Source organism: Ostrea edulis, chromosome 3, assembly GCF_947568905.1.
Source record: "Ostrea edulis chromosome 3, xbOstEdul1.1, whole genome shotgun sequence".
In the NCBI taxonomy this organism is placed as follows: domain Eukaryota; kingdom Metazoa; phylum Mollusca; class Bivalvia; order Ostreida; family Ostreidae; genus Ostrea; species Ostrea edulis.
In genome coordinates this window covers 77,351,376-77,372,643 of record NC_079166.1, presented here as the reverse complement: position 1 = coordinate 77,372,643, position 21,268 = coordinate 77,351,376, and the positions used below count along the sequence as shown (strand labels likewise).

General features: G+C 35.8%; 1 protein-coding gene and 1 long non-coding RNA gene across 5 annotated transcripts in view; both read left to right on the top strand.

Annotated features, from left to right (window-relative positions):
• The window catches only part of LOC125676214 (uncharacterized), a 499,894-nt gene that overhangs the window by 9,923 nt on the left and 468,703 nt on the right, over window positions 1-21,268 (top strand). The window contains exons 3-6 of one of the 4 annotated variants that reach the window (XM_056159047.1): window positions 2,068-2,172; window positions 2,281-2,347; window positions 2,428-2,449; window positions 2,507-2,645. In XM_056159047.1, the coding sequence (XP_056015022.1) occupies window positions 2,068-2,172; window positions 2,281-2,347; window positions 2,428-2,449; window positions 2,507-2,645 (333 nt within the window). Of the gene's footprint in view, window positions 1-2,067; window positions 2,173-2,280; window positions 2,348-2,427; window positions 2,646-2,876; window positions 2,910-21,268 lie in introns of all 4 variants that reach the window. The other 3 variants (XM_056159044.1, XM_056159043.1, XM_056159046.1) reach the window with 3 other exon arrangements.
• On the top strand, window positions 8,374-12,068 carry LOC130052902 (uncharacterized). Its single transcript, XR_008801273.1, has 2 exons — window positions 8,374-10,997; window positions 11,560-12,068. It is a non-coding gene; the product is annotated as an uncharacterized LOC130052902 (long non-coding RNA).

Below are 21,268 nucleotides of genomic sequence, written 5' to 3'. Positions count from 1 at the left end.
AAAAATATGGAGGGGTCATTTAAAAATCTTAAGAACCACTTTGAAATACAATGCATGGAAACTTACAGATGTAGAGTAGATTCAAGTTTGCTCAGATCATGACCCCCAGTAGTAGGGTGGGGCACAATAAGTGATAAAGGATCAATGTTTCGCATGCCATGATGCATGTAAAATATAGGAAGAGTTTCTTCTCCAAAACTACTGGCAAGCATAACCTACTAAATATATCAAACTGTTCTAGGTAGGTATTTCATATTTTGTATGAAGATTCTTTATGACAAGACCTTATTATTCACTGACAAATTGGAACTTGTAACCTTGACCTTGAAGATTAACCTACTTTTTAAAAACCTGACCTATTCATTATCTCCTGAATTGCTTAAGGTTGATCTCTCATGTTTTGTATATCGATTCTTTATGACAAAACCTTGTTATTCCGAGAAGTTCCAACTTTTGACCTTGGAGTTAGACCTACTTTTTAAGTCACCTGAGTAAATTCAGGTGACTTATTGCAACTGATAGTCGTCTATCGTCGTGGTTAACAATTGGACATTTTTGATTTCTTGATAACTACCCTTCGAATTCCTTTCAAATTTGGTATGAAGTATCTTTGGGACAAGGGACAAACATTGTTAATTTCAGAACTCTTGCACCCCCCCCCCCCCCCCCTTGGACGTTATGGCGAGGCAAACACTGTCCAATTAAAAAACCCATCTTCTTTATCAACCGCACCTGTGTAAGAAAAACAAAATGCATGGTTGTGTAACGCAGGAAGGCCTCTTCAAATATTGTAAATTTCATGATCCCCGGGGTAGGAGTTCTGATCCCAGGGCGGAGCCAAATTTGGTATAGTGTTTACGTGTAAAACACTTGAATAACATCTTTTTTCATCATTTATTAATTTTTTATTTCACAAATATTGACATAAGACATATGAACACTTGTCATTTTTTTCTAACCACTTTCATACTCACACTTATACTTTTGTTGGTAAGTGCTTGCGTCTTTAATGTGATTGTAGAATAAAAACTATAACAATACGAAGTAAATAGATAAAAGTACATGTGGCCTCAAAAGTTAAAAAAAAGATATTGCTTAAAATAGCAAACTTATGATTTTTGTGTTGTCAAAAAGGGTTTTCCATACATGCCAGGTATTTTCAAACTTTAGTATTTCTAATTTCTGATACGCATAACGGCATCCATTGCCTCTGAGAATTGGTACACGCCTCCCGGTCCTCCAGTCCTCTTTAGCTGAACCTGATTTCGCACCATGATAGAACAATTGGGATCATATACATTGGTTATATATTGTGACTCTTCAAATTGATGTTGCCCTTCGGATATCAGAATAATGATTATAACATGTTGAAATATGAAAATGTTTATTGTTAACTTAACTTCTTGCACTGGCTGTGCTTGTATTTCAATAAACACGTGTAAATTATAGCGAAGAGGACTATTCCGATACTAAAGTAAAGGAGGTTATTATAGAGGGTGAAAACTGACTATATAGTGAGACTTCTCCCAGAAGTCTGGCTATGTAGTGAGAATTCACCGGGGAAAGTCTCACTATATAGCCATTCTTCCTGGGGAAGTCTCACTATATAGCCACTCTTCCTGGGGAAGTCTCGCTATATAGCCACTCTTCCTGGGGATCTCTCAATATATAGCTACTCTTCCGGGAAAAGTCTCATTATATAACACCGGTACGGCGTCCAGCCAAAACAATTCAAGCAATGAAACAGTTTTTGATAAATAAATCATAAGTTCATAAATATGTGTTCTTTCGTTTCTTAATTCTTGATAATTGCATTCTACATTTGAGAAATTCGTCTCTTAACGTCAATAGGGGATTTTCGATTCTCCCATGTCGGTGTTTATTCTGCATTTAGTGACTAGTGTGTTTTATTTTTTAGCCATAGTTATTTTCGGTTTATCATCATTAACAGAAATTCAGATGAAGCAGCAAGGTTATGTTAAACAAAAGGATAGGCTAAGTTATACTGTATACTGCCCGTTATTATGATAACTCCGTTTGATTTACTGATTTACATTTACTCATTAGGTAATTGTTTGGAAGTCAGCGAAGGAGAACTTTTTAAAAGAAGTTGTGCAGGGTTTGTTGAAGGCTGTCCAGAGACGCATTTCAAGATTAATACAATATACAAATGTAAGAAAATATGTGTAATTCAACACGATCTTAATATTTTTACAATCAACAACGCGATATGATATCAAGAAGTATTTTAGAATATTTACACCATTCCAATTTGTTTAGATCCCGCCTGCCTGACAATCAACACAGACTACAAATGCTATATTGCTGACCCGTCTTGTCCAAATAAGTAAGTTATGAACATGGATTAATAACGTGATACATTTGATATATTGGGTTTATACTTAATATCTATTACAATTATGATAGAACATGGGAGTTCACTACAGAGGACACCTGGGGAAGCTCTATAACAAGCTTCGAGACGACCTTCTCTAACACAACAGAGAAATATGACTCTACAACGCTACCTACAAACGCCGTACCTGTTGGGGCGATTGTTGGAGGACTGGTAGCTTTTCTGGTCATCATTGGAATTGTAATAGGATTCGTTGTCTGGAAAAGGAGAAAGAAACGGAAGAGAACAGGTACAATCATTGTCATGCTATGTATTAATAAGAGAAAGAAACGGATGAGAAGGGATAAACCAGGTACAATCATTGTCATGCTTTGTACAAATATGCTTTAAAAACAAAATCGTGATTTTTGTTGTATGTGTAACAACTTTCATCGGCAATGGTTTCTTTTTGATCTTCTTTTAAAATAAAACTCATTCGTCAATGCCTTAATATTACATAAACACGTGTCTTTTCTTATAGGTAATACAGAGGAGGCGGAGGTGGAGTTGTTAGGTAATTGCTCTTTTTAGTATTGCTCATTTAGAAATATGAATATAAATATTTATATAAGAAGATTGAATTTCAAACAGCCATAATTATTTCATATTCTGATAATTTTGCAGTTTCAATGAAACATCCTGAAATCTGCGTCGTGTCCAAAACTGATCACAATATGGTATCAATTAGTCGTTTTTCATTCGTTCCGTACAAGTACATCCCGAATACGTTTGTAGTGTATTGGTCATTGTATTCCTTGACAATGGAAAAAAAATAAACAAGAGAAATAAGTACCTTAACAAGCCACATCCGATAAAAACACGATAAAACTCCAACGAGCAAGGTAATGTCCTGATCACCGATAATGGTGCATTTTCTGAGTGTTAAGAAAGAAAAGATGAACATAAAGTATAGAGTAAATGATAAGTATCATAATGCAACCGTCATGACAGTTTCGTTTTTAAATCTCTCTGGTAAACCCTGAAATATTACATTTAACGTTAAACATAGGACAAGGAAATCTTATATTGTTAAATTAGTATCACAAGTTGTTCCAGACAAAAATGGGACAAAACAACCTTTCATTGATTTACCTATTGAAAGTTATTTATGCCGTATCATTTTGACATTTTCATAGACTCATAGAAATAAAGAATATCTTTATCAAACTGTAAAAGTTAGACATTTTATGCAAATTATAGGAAGATAAAAGTAATCGAACTCACTTTTTATTCATAATTCATTGTCCAAATAGTGTAATGAACAGTCGTTTCGACAGAAGACGTGGTAGAGAAAACAACTTTAGCAATGGACGTGTGAGGGAGAGTCAAATTACATATTTATCATGAACTATTTTAATACGACGCATATGGGCATATAGTAAAACAAATCTAATATTTCTAAAGTGCTTTCCCCCCTACACTTGCAAACAGCCTTGATAAATGTCAATCATTCATATATGTGCTGTAGAAAAATCAACGTATTCTCTCTACATCGAATATATTAGTCCATGCTTAATACCCATGGATAATATGTGAAATTGCGGAATAATATCATTGCACATATATATAGCTTTTGCACAAAGGATCCTGACTAGAAAAAAAAACTTCCTTACAATCTCAACAGTATCTGATGGCACACCACTTATAATGCATGCGAAGACTGAGACGGAAACTGACACACTGGTGAAAGACGTTATCCCTGTGGCCGAGTGGGTTGGAGACGATATCTGTTTGTTCGAGTTGGAAGAAGGTAAGATTCTGATTTGTTTGACAACAAACTGTACCTACCATGTCAGTTTCTTCATAAATACGTGCTATTAGATTAGCATCATTTTTGTTGGAAATCAATATATTTTCCCTCCCATTATCATTTTTGTCATTTTTATGCCCCGTCATGGATATGGCCGGAACATTCAGTGTTAGCGATGCCCGTCTTCCATCCTTCCATCCCTCTGTCCTCCCGTCTGTCCTTCCGTGTCACGTTGTGTTTAGCTCGTTTCAAAGAAACTATTCAAAATATCTTTATCATGCCTTACCTGCTGATGCATATTGGAGGCATATATTCAACTGTAACGATATTTGTTTTACCTTAACAATTTCTTTGACCTCACTTTCCCTTATTTGGTGTTTAGTTCAGTTTCATATTAAATATTAATACTATTTTAAGTGTATATTGACCGGGATCAATTTGTGTAATTCACATGTTTATTTGCTCATTTGCAAACGAGTCATTAGTAAACGAATGTATGTATATTTTGGTCTACTACGTCATTTTGTTTAAACGTGGTTTATTACGTCATTTGTTTTGATCATGATAATAAATGACGTGTTTACTTAAAACGTGGTGTGTTAAATTATTAGACACTTCAATGATTATCCAGAAACAATAACTGAGCAACGGAATGCAACAAGTTTTGCTCATATATGGGTTTTTCTACTTCCAAAATGCGGAACATAAATATATTTTATGAAAACTATTTTGCTGATACATATTAGTAGTAATATCTGTTCAACTGTAGCATTACTTGTTGACATCGATCTTCGCTGTGATATTCACCTCAATATTCCCTATTTGATGGTTACCTCAGTTTCAAAGCAATTAATGAAGATGTGTTGCCCTTTTCTGAGTACCATCGTGTCATACAGTGTGTGTAATGTCAGTTTGTGACATTCATGCATATGTATATGAAAGGTGAAGATGACGAACAGTGTTCAATCTGATAACTCCTATAAGCAATACAAAATAGATAATTGGGCAAACACGTACCACTGGACACACCAGAGAAGTAAGCATCCCCTATACAAATTTCATGTGAACATAGATTGCTTTTTTGTTCTTTTTTAAAAAGTAATTTTGAATAATGATAACTTTTTCTATTGATAGCTAGGTAACATTTGACCTATGCAAAATTCATATTTATCTCTAAGGCCATTTTCTTCGACATTTTGTAACTTTAAGTAATATTCAGAGTGAAATGAAGTGGTGATACGTGAGTCAAAAAGTTCAAAGATATCAACAATATTTTTAAAAAAAAATCATTTTTGAATTAGAACACTTCACAATTCCATAGAGATAATGCATTAGATTGATAAGGGAGAATGTTTGAAAAGTTTTTTTTTGCGTGACATGACTTGTAAACAATTGTGATTAAACTATATGAAATTTTTTCGAGTAAGTAACAATAGAAAAGAGAGTTTTAAAAATTATTTTTATTTTGTTTCCAATTGTGATATGACTTGGACATAAATCAGCTTTACCTCTATTAAAAGCTAGCACCACATCAAACTAAGTTCAATAAAGGTTTAAACACCGGAACATGTACTAATACAATGAAGCGAATTACCTCTTGAAAAATCACAGAATTTCTCTTCTAATTCTTGATTTAATGAATGAAGAAGTGAAGAACAACTCACTCTCTCCATTGAATACCTAAAATGTTTATTTTACACAAATGCAATTTTCCCCCTCATTCGCCCTTTCGGGCATCTTAATCTGCATGATTGATTCTGAGCAAAATAGGTTCGGTATTATAATTGTTTCCATAAAATAAATAAAAAAAAAAACTATTTCCCATTTTGAATTGGACAGAATATCGGGCCATTAAATGGTACCGATAAAAAACCTGATTGTTTCATATTGCATTACATATGTCACATGTTCCTTCTTGTTTTTAATGGGAAAATGACAATACCCATATATTGAGACCATGTGAATCATTACTAATTTGAATAACATGTTTGAATTATTATCTACGGGTGTAAAACAAACACATGATATAGTTCAGGGTTCCGGGTTTGCCCTACCCTCAATTCTATATTCTTTTAGAATTGATGAAATTAGTCATTGTTACCCCAGTAATTGGCTTTTTCATCGATGATTTTACAAACTACAGACTAGATAGTTTTCCAAGGCACCCATGATGTGATCTATAAATAACGATGTTGCAATTCACACATAAACACGGTATATCATGATTATGTTCCTGCTATATCGCGGGGAAGCCATTTTAACGATGAAGCGTTATTAACTAGCACTATGTTCTTCCACGTCTTCTTGTGAGATGTGTATTTATTGCTTATTTGATACTTGATGAAAGGTGAAGATGAAAAACAGTAATCAATTTCATAACTCCTATAAGCAATATAAGATAGAAAGTTGGGCAAACAAGAACCCCTGGACAGACCAGATATATTTTAATTTACATAAACTCCCCCGATAAATCAGGTGATTAATGCTTAACAAGAGCGATATATTAATATATGAGTATACACCTTTCCTAAAATTGTATGTTTTCCCTCTTCCATGGGCGACATGTTTAAATTAGACTTTATGAATGTCTGTTTGCTAAACTACTAGTCTGTTCGTTTGTCCCTCACAAAACCTAATAAACGTGTTTCTTCCTGTATGACTTATCAGATAAACTTAAAATTGTATACATGGTTCATTGTCATTTGTAATATTCGTATTGTCGGGATGTGAGGATGCAATTATTTTCCTAAAACACGCAATGGATCTAAAACGATTTGGGGATGTAAAATAGCTTGTGAATATTTCTCCTATATGGCTTATCCGATAGAGTGCATATTGTCGAAACAGGGGGTTCAATTATTATCCTTAAAGTTACAGTGGATGTAAGAGGGATGGGGGTGTACAATAGTTTGTGAACACTTCTCCTCTAACACATATATACAGATGGAAAATGTCGCATAGCCTTGGAAGTATGTACAATACTTCATTATCGTTTAATGGCGTCCACATTGTTCTGACTGAGGTATCTAATATTTTCCTAAACATTACAGTGGGACCAATCTAAGATGAGTGTTTAATAACTTTTTATAGGCTTTTATATGCTTACTTTCTTACTGGTACTTCAGCATAGAAATCATTATTGTTTTTATAATATCAAACAATGTCATTGGTAACATGGATGTTAAATCTTTTCTCCACTTTTTTTCCTTAATCCACAAAGTGCAGTTCATAATCTCTATGATCCTGTTTATGCTTCCTTCCACATTCCACATTCATTAGGGGACTGCCACGGTGGCCGAGAGGTTAGAGCATACGTCCTGCATGCGATAGGCCGGGGTTCGAATCCCGGCCGCGACAGACCCAAGTCGTTAAAACGGGTAGTGATAGTTCCATCGCCCGACGCTCGGGACCAAGTGTGAATGTCACGGGTCCTCGGAGATGACCTTATAAACGGATTTCCCGTGTCACAGTAGGTGTGGCACGCTAAAGAACCCTCACTGCTCAATGGCCGTAAGTGCCGAACATAGGCCTAAATTTGAAGCCCTTCACCTGTCTTGGTGACGTCTCCATATGAGTGAAAAATCCTCGAGGGAGACGTTAAGCAAGATACAATCAATCAACCACATTCAATCGTGAGGTGACGTCACCAATAGAAATTTAGGGCTTGAAATTTAGGCTTATGTTCGGCGCTTACGGCTATTCAACAATGAGGGTTCAATAGCGTGTCACACCTGCTGTGACACGGGGCATTCATTTAAGGTCATCTCTGAGGACCTGTAACATGCACACCTGATACCGAGCGTTTGATAATGAAACTGCCACTACCTGTTTTAAAGACTAAGGTATGTTGCAGCTGGGATTCGAAGCCCGACTTTCTGCATGCGGGACGAACGCTCTACTCCTAGACAACCGTGGCGGTTTTGTTTTCAATAGATACAACTTATATACTTGAAAGAAATCTTAAAGTATTACCGCTCTAATTACTTCAATTGTCAAATGCATGTTATCAAACACTTGTGGATAAACAATTACTACTGGAACATCTATATGTGTGGATATTGAGTCACCATGGTTTAACATTGTAAAGAATATTCCTATAGGATACTATTGTCAATTAGTTATTCAAATTCGGTTATTTACATGCATGTTGGTGACATGATGAAAAAAAAATAGCATATTTAAAAGTTCGAAGATTGCATAAATGGAGTAAAGCAGCAGAAACATGAAACAGTTAATGTGCCTTTTTCCAGAACATGGTTTCATCATATATTTATATACTATATTCCTGATAAGCAATGGTGTAAGTTAAAAAGAAAGATATGTAAGGTGTCAAGAAGGACGAGACAGCTGATAAACACACCAAGAAGACTCATATTGGTGTTAGAGAATCGCTCCGTAAATACAAGTTCTAAATGGTTTATTGATCTTGCAATGTATGGAATATTAAAAAAGATGAATGATGGAAAGGGAACATATGCTAATATAATACCTCAATATGATAGTTATATACAACGCGTTATCTGATTGGTCTAGAGAGTTATATACAAGGGACGATAAATAGAGAATAACACATGGCAAAATCTGAATCATACCCCATATTAACCCGATATTCCAATATCAGCCTACGACCCTCGGGGTAATACTGTTGATGATTGATATCGGGTATGCTGCAGATTTTGCCATATTTTGTTTTTTGTTTTTATTAGATATTTGAAAATAGTGACCATAATTCATATACATCTTAAAATATCAATAAGTAATGCAATACAATCTTATAGTTCACTGACGGATAAAAGTAAAAACAATCATCAAATTTATTTGAAATAGCACTTTTAATGAATTTATTTTTTTTTAAAAAAAATAGCAATTTAGATAACCATTATTAGTAATAGGAACATTGTTTCAGTTCCTTTTAGTTTTATCTTACTATTTAATAAAATTTATAATTACATTTTCTTTCATGGTGGCACTTGTAAATACGTCTTTACGTTGTGGAAATGGAACTGATGCACTTGTAGACATGTTGTTTACAATGTCAATATTGAATTCATAGTTCACTATTTTTTAAGAACGTCGTGAAAACCATTAAACTCACTGATTTCCTCTGCTGCATCTGTTGTGTCACCCTTTGAATAATTCCTCAGTAGGTCTGAAAGCATTTTGGTTTATTGAGAGTTCACAAAATATCACGTTCACACCAAGATCACCTTTAGTAAAAGCATTTGATTACTATCCGTATTTGTTTTGAAAAACAAAATGCAGTAACACCACTGACAGAAAGAAAACCCCACGTACTTCTTAATCTGCTTCAGAAATCCATCAAATATAGTAAATTATGAAGAAATGGCAACAACTACTTCTGTTGTCTCTCACAGAACGGGATGTAATATGGTGGATTACTAACTACAATGCCTGTCAATAAAGATGACAACTCTTTTTGTTATAAACAAACTCCAATAACATAGTATTCTTGTGTATTTAATGTCATATCACTTTTTTAAAAGTTTAGATAATCATCCTATCATGCATTTTATAAATGCATATTCTTCTCTAGTTAGTTCTTATTTTGAGGGTGTAAATATGTTCACACAAGAATGTAATTGGCCAGTGAATGTGATAAAACCATGACTTTAAATGCAGCAGTTATTGTAAATATATCCTATAGCAGCAATAAACAAAACGCACTCCATAGATTGTATTGTAATTGTATCATGTGGTGGTTGACTGTGTGATTGATTGGATATTGTTTGACGTCCCTCTCAAAAATATTTCTTCACGCATATGGAAGCGAAGATAACGAACAGTCTTTAATTTCATAAGCAATACAAAATAGAGAGTTGAGCAAACACGGATCTCTGTATATACCAGAGGTGGGAACAGATGTGTAGGAGAGGTAAGCAGCTCCTGTTGACCGGTCACACCCGCCGTGAGCCCTATATCGTGATAAGGTAAATTTGCGAAATGCTGACTTTAGACGAGATTGTTGAAACCTCTGAACCATCAAATTGTTTGGCAGTAGCCTGTCTCGATTTAAAAACTGATAATACGCAGACCAAGCTATTGCGTAGCGAATCAGTTGAGATATATACACACTATACGTAGGTGATAATGGAATATTGCTACATGTATGTATTACAACATGTTTACATGAGATATTGAGAACTTCAAGGCTAATTGGGAACAAGGGAGGGTTGAATTCAGATTTTCACCAGCATCGTTATAATAGTATTTATTTTTGTCATTAACTTTATAACACAGTAAAACATTAAAAAAAAAACCTTTATTTGATGTGTTTTATTTACAATCAATGCATGGAGTGATCTAAAAAAAGTTTCTTCCTTTTCTCGTTTTGATGAGGCAAATATACACAACGACAGGGTAATCTTGTCATCACCATTGATTGAGACATTGTATGTAGACGTAATTATATGCGATACCCACACATTTGAATTCAGAAACAAACCCTCAACTACACTAAACGTCGACATAACTGACTTGGTATTTTGATTACCTCTCCAGAATCACTGGGCCAATTATAATCAAACTTGTCCAAAAGCATACTTAGGTGTAGGGCTATCAAGTTTCTGAAGGGCCATCCTCCTTTCAAAGTGGAGAAAATCACAAAAATGAAAAATAGGGTGGGGTCATTTAAAAATTCTTCTCAAGAATCACTGGGCTAGAAGATCTGAAATTTACATGAAAGCTTCCTTTCAGGGTTCTTAAAATTATGACCCCGGGGTAGGATCACGTCACAATAAGGGATCAAAGTTTTACATACAAATATATAAGGAACTATCTTTTAAAATGTTCTTAAGAACCACTGGGCCAGAAGAGTTGGGATTTATATTTAAGGTTGGTCGATCCTCATGTGATGTCATAGGTTTTTGCAAAAATCTTAATAATTCAAACTTTGTGCATGATAGAAATATATATTTCTAAGGAATTTCAATCACTGGATATAATAAAAAATCTGGTAAACTATTAATTCTGAAAAAGTTTATATTTTCCATAGATAATCAATTATTTATGACTAAAAAATTGTTGTCAAGGGCAATAACTCCTATGCTGGAATTTCGTCTACTGGATGTCTATTATACATTGGTTTCTCTAATATCCACAGTTAATCTATACATATTTATGAATTAGCAGTTTTTTTAAAACTGTTGATAACTAAATTTTGTCATTTCAACAAGTTCTTATCTATTTTTATTATTCTGTTTTACGAAAATGTGTGATTTTCTGATGTTGATGTATACTTCTGTTTTTGTATGTTTGACATCTATAAAAAGGTGGCAACATATACATTTTCTTTGGTTATTGATTAAATTAAACTATATTGAGTGGAAATTAATAAAGTTTTTCCACTTTTAACCATTAATATTGATAAGTTACATGAGGATGGAGCTACCTTAAGCTTCCTGACGTAGTGCAGATTCACGTTTGTAAAAGAGCATAGCCCCCGGGAGTAAGATGGGACCATTATAGTGGATCAAAGTGTTGCATACAAATACAATCTTTAAAGATCTTCTCAAGAACTACTGGTCCAGGAAAGTAGAAATTAACTTGAAAGCTTCCTGACATAGTGCAAACTCAGGTGTGTTCACGTCATGGCCCCTAGGGGTAAGATGGGGCCACAATAGGGGATTGACGTTTTACATGCAAATATATAAGGAAACTCATTTAAAAAAGCATTCTCCTCGAGAACCACTGGACTATAGGAAAGTACATATTTACATGAAAGCGTCCTGATAACATTACAGACAAGTATACAGAGAACATGTTTAAAAATCTTAGCCAGGAAAGCTGAGATTTACATCAAAACTTCCTGACAAAGTACATGTTAAACGTTGTTGAAATCATGACCCCTGGGGCTAGGATGGGGCCACAATCAGAGTTTTATACATATATAAATAGAAAAAATAATCTTTAAAAATGGTCTTTATAGGAACCAATAGGCCAAAGAAAATTAGATTTGTATGAAAGCTTCCTGACATAGTGCAGATTCAAGTTTGTTCAAATCATACACCGGTGGTAGGATGGGACCACAATAGGGGATTAAAGTTTTACAGACAAATATATCGGAAATTCCTTTGAAATCTTATTCTAAAGAACCACTAGGCAAGGGAAGTAGATATTTACATGAAAGTTTCCTAACACAATGCAGATTTAAGTTTCCTAAATTCTTGAGCCCTAGGGATAAAATGGGGTCACAATAGGGGATCAAATTTTTACATACAAATATACAGGGGAAACTCTTTAAAAATATTCTCCTCGAGAACCACTGAATTAGAAAAGTAGAAATTTACATGAAAGCTTCCTGATAACATTACATAAAAGTATATATAGAACATCTTTAAAAATCTTCTTCTGAAGAATTATTGAGCCATATAAGTTAAAAGGAAAGGCAACTCAAAAGCTTTTTACATGATAAATGCTAGGAATAATCATATGATAAAGATTTGTCATACATTTCTGTTAATATATGGCCTAGATAAGCTTCCGTACTAATTTGAAGACGTCAAAAATTGAAATTCCGGCGATCTGTAGAGGCTGCCATGATGTGTAACTCTTTTTAAAAGAGCTTATTTTGAATTACATGTATTTTGGACTTTATGGGTATGCAAGACGTTGACATGTATTAGAACTATTTTCAACAACAAAAAATAATTAAATCAACTCGTGTAGCTTATTTGGAGGGGATGGGTCCTGAACCCAAGCACCTGTGAGATCATCAAAGTTGTGCATGTGGTAGATTTTACGAATAAATAGGTTGGTGCCTTCCTGGAAAGCAGTTAATTACACTAATGCGAAGGGGAGATGTGAATAAAGGGTTGGTAATTTTGTTTTGTTTTTTTTCCGAAATTTACGACTCAACCATGTCATTTGAAACTAAAAGACTACGTAAACTTTGGATCCATCATTTGCATAATGATAAGTTGAGGTTCAAGACATATGTATGAAGAACGTTTACCGTCTGCCTTGTCTTCGACTCTACCGAACATCTTCTTTTCTCAATTTCTTCTTGCGAAAGAACGGGCTCCAAACTTAACTGTTCGTGACTTGTCATCCTTACAGTGCTGTTGATGAAATAAACCGGAATAGACGGTGTGACGTCATAAATTAAACCTCAATGGCCACTCTCTTAGCGGCGGGTAATTTAAGATACATGCTAGATTAATATTGATTTAATTGTTAATCAAGGGTTTCTGTTGTTAAAGACTGTCAATTACGATATCAGTAAGTAATACTTTATTCATAAAGGAAAATATGTGATTAGGGTTGCCTTTCCCTTTAACATATAAATGACAGCTTCCTGAGACAGTGCAGATTCGGGTGTACAAAACTCATTGCCCCTGGGGATAGGTTGGGGTTACAATAGAGAATCAAAGTTTTACAGGGTTATCTATGGAATTTTTTTTAAAATGTGGGTCAAGGTGCCTCAGGTGAGCGGTGTGGCCTATGGACCTCTTGTATGTAAAACTTATGGGGTACCAATTTTGATGCACCAGCTGCTCATTTCGACAAATAATATTTCTTCAGTGATGCTCAACCGAAATGTTTGAAATCCGAAATAACAATGAAGTTTTAGAGCTATTATAGGGAACAACAGTGTGCCAAAAAGTGGAGTCAAATTCGTCTAAGGATAAGAGCTATGCGTGTGGGAGATAATCCTAAATTTTGAAATGAATTTCTAAATTTTATCACGGCAATTATATATACATCCGCATTTTCAAGCTAGTAACGAAGTACTTAGCTATTGGGCCGTAGAGACCCTCGGGGACTAACAGTCCACCAGCAGAGGCCACGACCCAGGGGTCATAATGTAAAACTTATACCGTATCAATTTTTAGGTCACCTGAATTCATTCAGGTGACCTATTGCTATCTGTTTTGTCCGTCGTCGTGCGTCGTGCGTTAACATTTGAACATTTTCAGCTTCTTCTCTGAAACCCCTGAACCAATTTCAACCAATTTTGGCATATAGCATCTGTGGGTGAAGGGGAACAAAAATTGTGAAATTCGTGGTCCTTGCCCCCCTGGGGCCTGAGGGGTGGGGCAAAAACCATCAAAATGAGTGTAATTTTAAAAAATCTTCTTCTTTACTCTTGGACATCAAGAAGCCAAACTGTGGGCATAATTATAATGAGCATTGAGCCCTCTACCAAAATTGTGAAATTCATGGCCCCTGGGGCAGGGGTTCTTGTGTTAGGGTGGGGCTCTATTGGTCATATAGTGAAAATGTAGAAATTCTTTGAAAATCTTCTCTGTCTCTGGGTATTAAGTATACAAACTAATAGCATGGTAATGATGAGCAAGGATGCCTCTTTATACCCCCCGCAACAAGTTGTGGGGGGGGGGGGGGGTATACTGGAATCGAGTTGTCCGTCTGTCCGTCCGTCCGTCCGTCTGTAGACGCAATGGTTTCCGGGCTCTAAAGTGTTATCCTTTCCACCTACAGTCACCATATCATACATATGGACTACCCATGGGATGAAAATGTTCAATATCGATTTTAGGGTCAAAAGGTCAAAGGTCAAGCACACTGGACATTGAAGTAGCAATATGGTTTCCGGGCTCTAAAGCGTTATCCTTTCCACCTACAGTCACCATATCAAATATATGGACTACCCATGGGATGAAGATGTTCCCTGTCGATTTTGGGGTGAAAAGGTCAAAGGTCAAGCGCACTGGACATTGAAGTAGCAATATGGTTTCCGGGCTCTAAAGCGTTATCCTTTCCACCTACAGTCACCATATCATATATATGGACTATTAATGGGATGAAGATGATCCCTATCGATTTTGGGGTCAAAAGGTCAAAGGTCACGCGCACTGGACATTGAAGTAGCAATATGGTTTCCGGGCTCTAAAGCGTTATCCTTTCCACCTACAGTCACCGTATCATACATATGGACTACCCATGGGATGAAGATGTTCCCTATCGACTTTGGGGTCAAAAGGTCAGAGGTCATGCGCACTGGACATCGAAGTAGCAACACTCAGAAAAGAGGTAGTTTATACCTATTACCAACACCCTTTGGGAGATTGGGGTAAGCGGGGGGTATTCTTAGTGAGCATTGCTCAAGTACCTCTTGTTAAAAATTGTGAAATTCATGGCCCCTGGATCAGGGGGTCTGGTGCTAGGGTGGGGCTCTATAAGTCATATAGTGAAAATGCATTTATTTCTTTGAAAATCTTCTTCTCAGTCCTTGGGTATTAAGTAGACAAACCAATAGCATGATTATGATGAGCAAGGATGCCTCTTTCAAAATTGTGAAATTTATGGCCCCTGGGTCAGGGGTTCTGGTATTAGGGTGGGGCCCTATTGATCATATAGTGAAAATGCATTTTATTTCTTTGAAAATCTTCTCCTCTGCTGCTGGGTATTAAGTAGACAAACTAATAGTATGATAATGATGATCAAGGATGCTTCTTTCAAAACTGAAATTTATGGCCCCTGGGTCAGGGCTTCTGGTGCAAAGGCGGGGCTGACCACATAGCTATTCAATGTTTCTTCCATCCAAAAGTAAAATTCTTATATTTAAACACAAACCTAATTCAAACATTGGAAGGTTGTTACATGATACTCAGGTGACCTATAAGGCCCCTGGGCCTCTTGTTAATATTTCCCCTCCTCCATTTAGTTGCATCTTACAACAAGCAAGAGGAACTGAGGACCAATTCTAACCCGGGTCCTCACGGGATATGTAAATTATTGGTTGTATATTGTTTAATGTTTCACTCGAATTCTTTTCATTGATAAGGAGACGTCCCCATTGCTAATGGCGAGCTGCTAATTTTGGTCCATCCTCGGCGTTTACGACCTTTTAGCAGTGAGGGATCTTTATCGTGCCACACTTATTGTGACACGGGGTCTAAATTTTTAGATTTCTTTCTAAGACAGCCCAAATTAATCGCCTCTGACGACAAACAAGGGATACTGAGGAGCTATTCTAACCTGGATCCCTATGTGATGGTATATGCAGATATCCATATTGTCAATGTATGCGATGTGCAGATATTCATATTGTCTATATACGCGAAATGCAGATATTCATATTGTCAATATAAGTGATATACAGCTATTCATATCGTCGATATATGCGGTATACAGATCTTCATATTGTCAGTATATGGGGATCCAATTATGTTCCTAAAGGGTATAGTGAATTTAAGATGGTTGTGGACTGTATAAAAAGCTTGTGAATACTACTCCTATATGGCTTACCCGATAATTGTGAAACTGTGCACAATGCATCATTGCTATTTGTAGATATATATATTGTAAGAACAGGAGTGTCAATTATTATCCTTAAAGTTATAGTGGACCTAAGAGGGATGAAGGATGTAAAATAGCTTGCAAACACTTCTCCTCCTACATATACATATATTATCACATAGCCTTGACATTTTGAATAACAGTTCATTGCCATTTAAGAACATTCTGACATAGTTTTGAATGAGGGATCTAAACTTTACAATGGATCTAAGAGGAGTGTTTTATAGCATTTTATGTAGAAGGACATGTGCACATTTTATTGGTACTTCAGCATACCAGTAATTATGTTAGTATCATATACAACAATGGCATTGGTCACATCGATGTTGAATCTTTTCTCCATATTTTTCTCAATGCACAAAGTGCAATTCATAATTTATATGATCCTGTTCATGCTTTCTCTCAAATTATATGCAGTCCATTAAGGAAATGAGATGTAACTTGGAGCAATTACAATTTGGGGTGGAGGGAGACATTCGGTTTTAATAAAAACAAACTATATTTGAAATAAATACGAGTTAGCTCTTTAGCTACTTAAAATTTTAACTGCACGATATCTAATATTTATATGAAACCAATTATTACTGGAACAGTTCAGTGTATGAATATTGAGTCACGTGATCGTGTGACATAGTAACGAATATTCCTTTAGGATATAAATGTTCATGATTTCAGTTAGTTAATTAACATCTGGATATTCAATGGATGTTGGTGATATAATAAAAATACCATAGTTACAAGTGAGAAGATTGCATTATTAGAGTAAGCCAGCAGAATTATCCAAACAGTTAATAACTTCTGTTGGAGACCACGATTTCATCATTTATAGAGTATATTCCTGATAAACAGTACTTTTGGTTGAAAATGAGGTGTTAGCGAAAACAACAGATAATATGTAAGGTTCCAAGCATGACGAGACAGCTGATAAATACACCAAGAAAACTCAAATGGGTGTTAGAGAATTGATACGCAAACTCAATTATTCAATAGTTTATTGATCTTGCAATGTATGAAATATGCAAATTAATATGCAAAATGGAAAATGAACATACGCTACTGCAAAGAATGGTATACACGAAAAATGATACATTTTTGAGTGAAGTTCTGGAGAGTACTATATTTACTTCTACAGTATGCCAATAGCTGAAAAACAAATTCCCTTTCTATAAACTGATTTTCCCCACTGAGTTTTGTCCGAACTATAGTGTACATAAAAGAGATGCTAGTATCTTTTCCCGATCTGCTCGAAGCTTAACTTGACTTTGTATTTCCTTCTGCTTGTTCATCTTTGATATTTCCACTTCATGTCCAATGTGGCCTGTGTAGCACCTTGCTGTGTAATTCTTCACCGACTGCCTTGTGAGAACCAGCATCAAGTTATCACGAATCCTTCCTAACCATGTGGCCTTTCCAGTATCAATGTCATTAGTCATTCCCTTGGTGAACATGTCTGTTGTTTGTTATACTCCGCCATTCTCAACACTAACTGTTTGGTGTCCATTGTTCGTTTATTCTTCTTGGTTTCATCCGGCCCATTGACTACATAGTAACATGGGATGAAGATGTTCCCTATTGATTTTGGGGTCAAAAGGTCAAAGGTCAAGCACACTGGACATCGAAGTAGCAATTTGGTTTCCGGGCTCTAAAGCGTTATCCTTTCCACCTACAGTCACCATATCATACATATGGACTACCCATGGGATGAAGATGTTCCCCTATTGATTTCAAGGTCAAAGGTCAAGCGCACTGGACATTGAAGTAGGAAATTGGTTTTTGGGCTCTAAAGCGTTATTCTTTCCACCTACAGTCACCATATCAAACATGGACTACCCATGGGATGAAGATGTTTCCTATCGATTTTGGGGTCAAAAGGTAAAAGGTCACGCGCACTGGACATTGAAGTAGCAATATGGTTTCCGGGCTCTAAAGCGTTATCCTTTCCACCTACAGTCACCATATCATACATATGGACTACCCATGGGATGAAGATGTTCCCTATTGATTTTGGGGTCAAAAGGTTAAAGGTCATACACACTGGACATCGAAGTAGCAATATGGTTTGGTTTGTCATGCCATTTATTTTTTACACTCAGAAAAGAGGTAGTTTATACCTACTACAAACACCTTTTCGGAGATTGGGGTAAGCGGGGGGTATTCTTAGTGAACATTGCTCACAGTATCTCTTGTTGATCTTGCAATGTATGAAACATGCAAATTAATATGCAAAATGGAAAACGAACGTTCGCTACTGCAAAGAATTGCATACACGAAAAATGATACATTTTCGAGTGAAGTTCTGGGGAGTACTATATTTACTTCTAGAGTGTACCAATAGCTGAAGAACAAATTCCCTTTCTATAAACTGATTTTCCCCACTAAGTTTTGTCCGAATTATAGTGTACATAAAACAGATGCTAGTATATGCTAGTATCGTTTCCCGATCTGCCCGAAGCTTAACTTGACTTTGTATTTCCCTCTGCTGGTTCATCTTTGATACTTCCACTTCATGCCAAATGTGACCTGTGTAGCACCTTGCTGTGTAATTCTTCACCGACTGCCTTGTGAGAACCAGCATCAAGTTATCATGAATCCTCTCTAACCATGTGCCCTTCCAAGTATCAATGTCCTTCCTTATTCCCTCAATGAACATGACTGTTGTCTGTTATACTCCGCCATTCTCAACAATTGATGTCATTGAATTCCAAGTATGTCCCTCAGGTTATTTAACTGTTTTCTAATCATCCATTTTCCTCCCAGCCTTCATCAGTTTCCAAACAGGCGTTACATATACATGTACACTGTACAAATAGCGCAGTGTTTACAAATAGAAATAGCGTCATTGTATTTATATCTTTAATGACTTTATCTCGGTGTCACTATCTATTCTTCTAGCCATTTATGTGTTTGTTAGATAATTCAGTATATATTTGTTGTTTGGTGTCCATTGTTCGTTTATTCTTCTTGTTTTATATCCTACATACAACAATCTCTTTCTACATAGTTTACTTCATCTTGTAGGATATTGACTGCTTAGTTGTTACGTATTCATGCTCAGTACTATATAAACGATAACGCTTCCTTTCTCGTCAAAAACCGTAAGCACTAAGTATAGACCTAAATTTTGAAGCCATTCACCAGCAACAGTGATGTCTACATATTGGAGAAAAGTTCCGAATGGGGACATTCAACACTATACAATCAATCGATCAATTAACTCAGATTCATCCGTCCCATTGACTACATGGGAACAAAACAATTACAGTTTGACGTATCTTTACATGTGTTATAGTGTTTTCTAGTTTGGTGGGTAACCTAATGGTTATGGTGTTTGCTTTGGAACTAAGACATCAGGGTTCAATCGGATCCCGGTGATGTGTCAAACTTTCAGCGTTTAGCATATGTTGTGACTGTTCATTCTCCCGTTGGAATGCACTACAAGTAATTGCAGGCATATCAGATATCACATTAAAACTGATTAAGGTGCTGTATCACGGTGGGTGTTTGTACGATGAAAAACTCTTACTGCCGTGAGTAAAGGTTAAAATCTGGGACATCTTCTACATTTTATCACTGTATCTGACCCCTTTCTTTTCTATAATCTCACATGTTACCCTCCACCGTGTCAGTTTTGATGAGGAACATAAAATATTCATATCTTGTTTACCGCCATTTGAATAAGAATCACTCTGATTCCATGCAAAAGTACTCAAAATTGATGATGCAAGGATGCTGAAGTTTCTCCTTGACAATATCTGTGTGGTCTTAGGTGATCAGGTCTTCCAACATTCTGTTGTGATACCCATTGTCACGAATTGTGCTCCTATGATACCTAATATATTTTGGATTTCTTTTGAGACAGAATTAATTGAAAAGCTACACGAGAATAAAGAATATCTTGTTGTGGCCTTCAACTCGACATTTAAATGTTTCGACGACGCTTTATCTATTAACAATATCCACTATACCCCTACAAACGAAGTTACAAAGGTATTCTGGATTTACCTTGTCCGTCTGTAGACATAATTTATCTAGATGATATCTATAACACCGATGAACATAGTTGATCAAAAGTGTATGTAGATGTTGTAACAATAGTAAAGCTGAGTATCTGCTATTTGGATTGAGATGTGCCAATGTTCAAGAAAGTCGTGGATTTTCTGTTCTCCGATTTGAGGGGTTGTTCACTTTGTCCAGAGTATATCTTAAGAACCAATAAAAGAAGTTTAAAAATTTGTGTATATACCATCTATACATGTATAATGAAAAGTGCACTTATGCCATTTTATTTGAGATTTTTCAACGTTCAAAAAAGTTATGGATATATACATTTTACATGTTTTTAACTGTGTCAACTTAATCGTTTCGTTTTAGCTGTTCTGTCACAGAGACCACTCTATTAAATTAGGAAATGGTATAAAGGAATCATCAGTCCATTTCTTTCCCTTTATCTCCGTGTCTGTCCATGGATATATCATTTTTTTTATTAAAAGATTTATCTTACAGTGACCCATCTATATTGAATATATACTGTATATCCCTTATTTTACGCGAGTACTTACTATCACGAAATGATTCATGGACGTTAAATCGTGAGAAAATGAATTGGCGAGTGTTTTGTTGATCAAGCATATCGTGGTAAGCTACTGACAAGCAAGTTGATGGTACAGGGGTTTCAACAGTCTCAATTGAAGTCAGCATTTAGCAAATTCTATGGTCGTTATAACGATCTAGTTCGTCAGTACAACCTATCATTGGGTCAAATGCTGTCTGGCATGTTTCATGCCGATTGTTAAGCCGTTCTTGGTACACTGATTTTGACTGTGGATGACTCCGTTTACCTGATC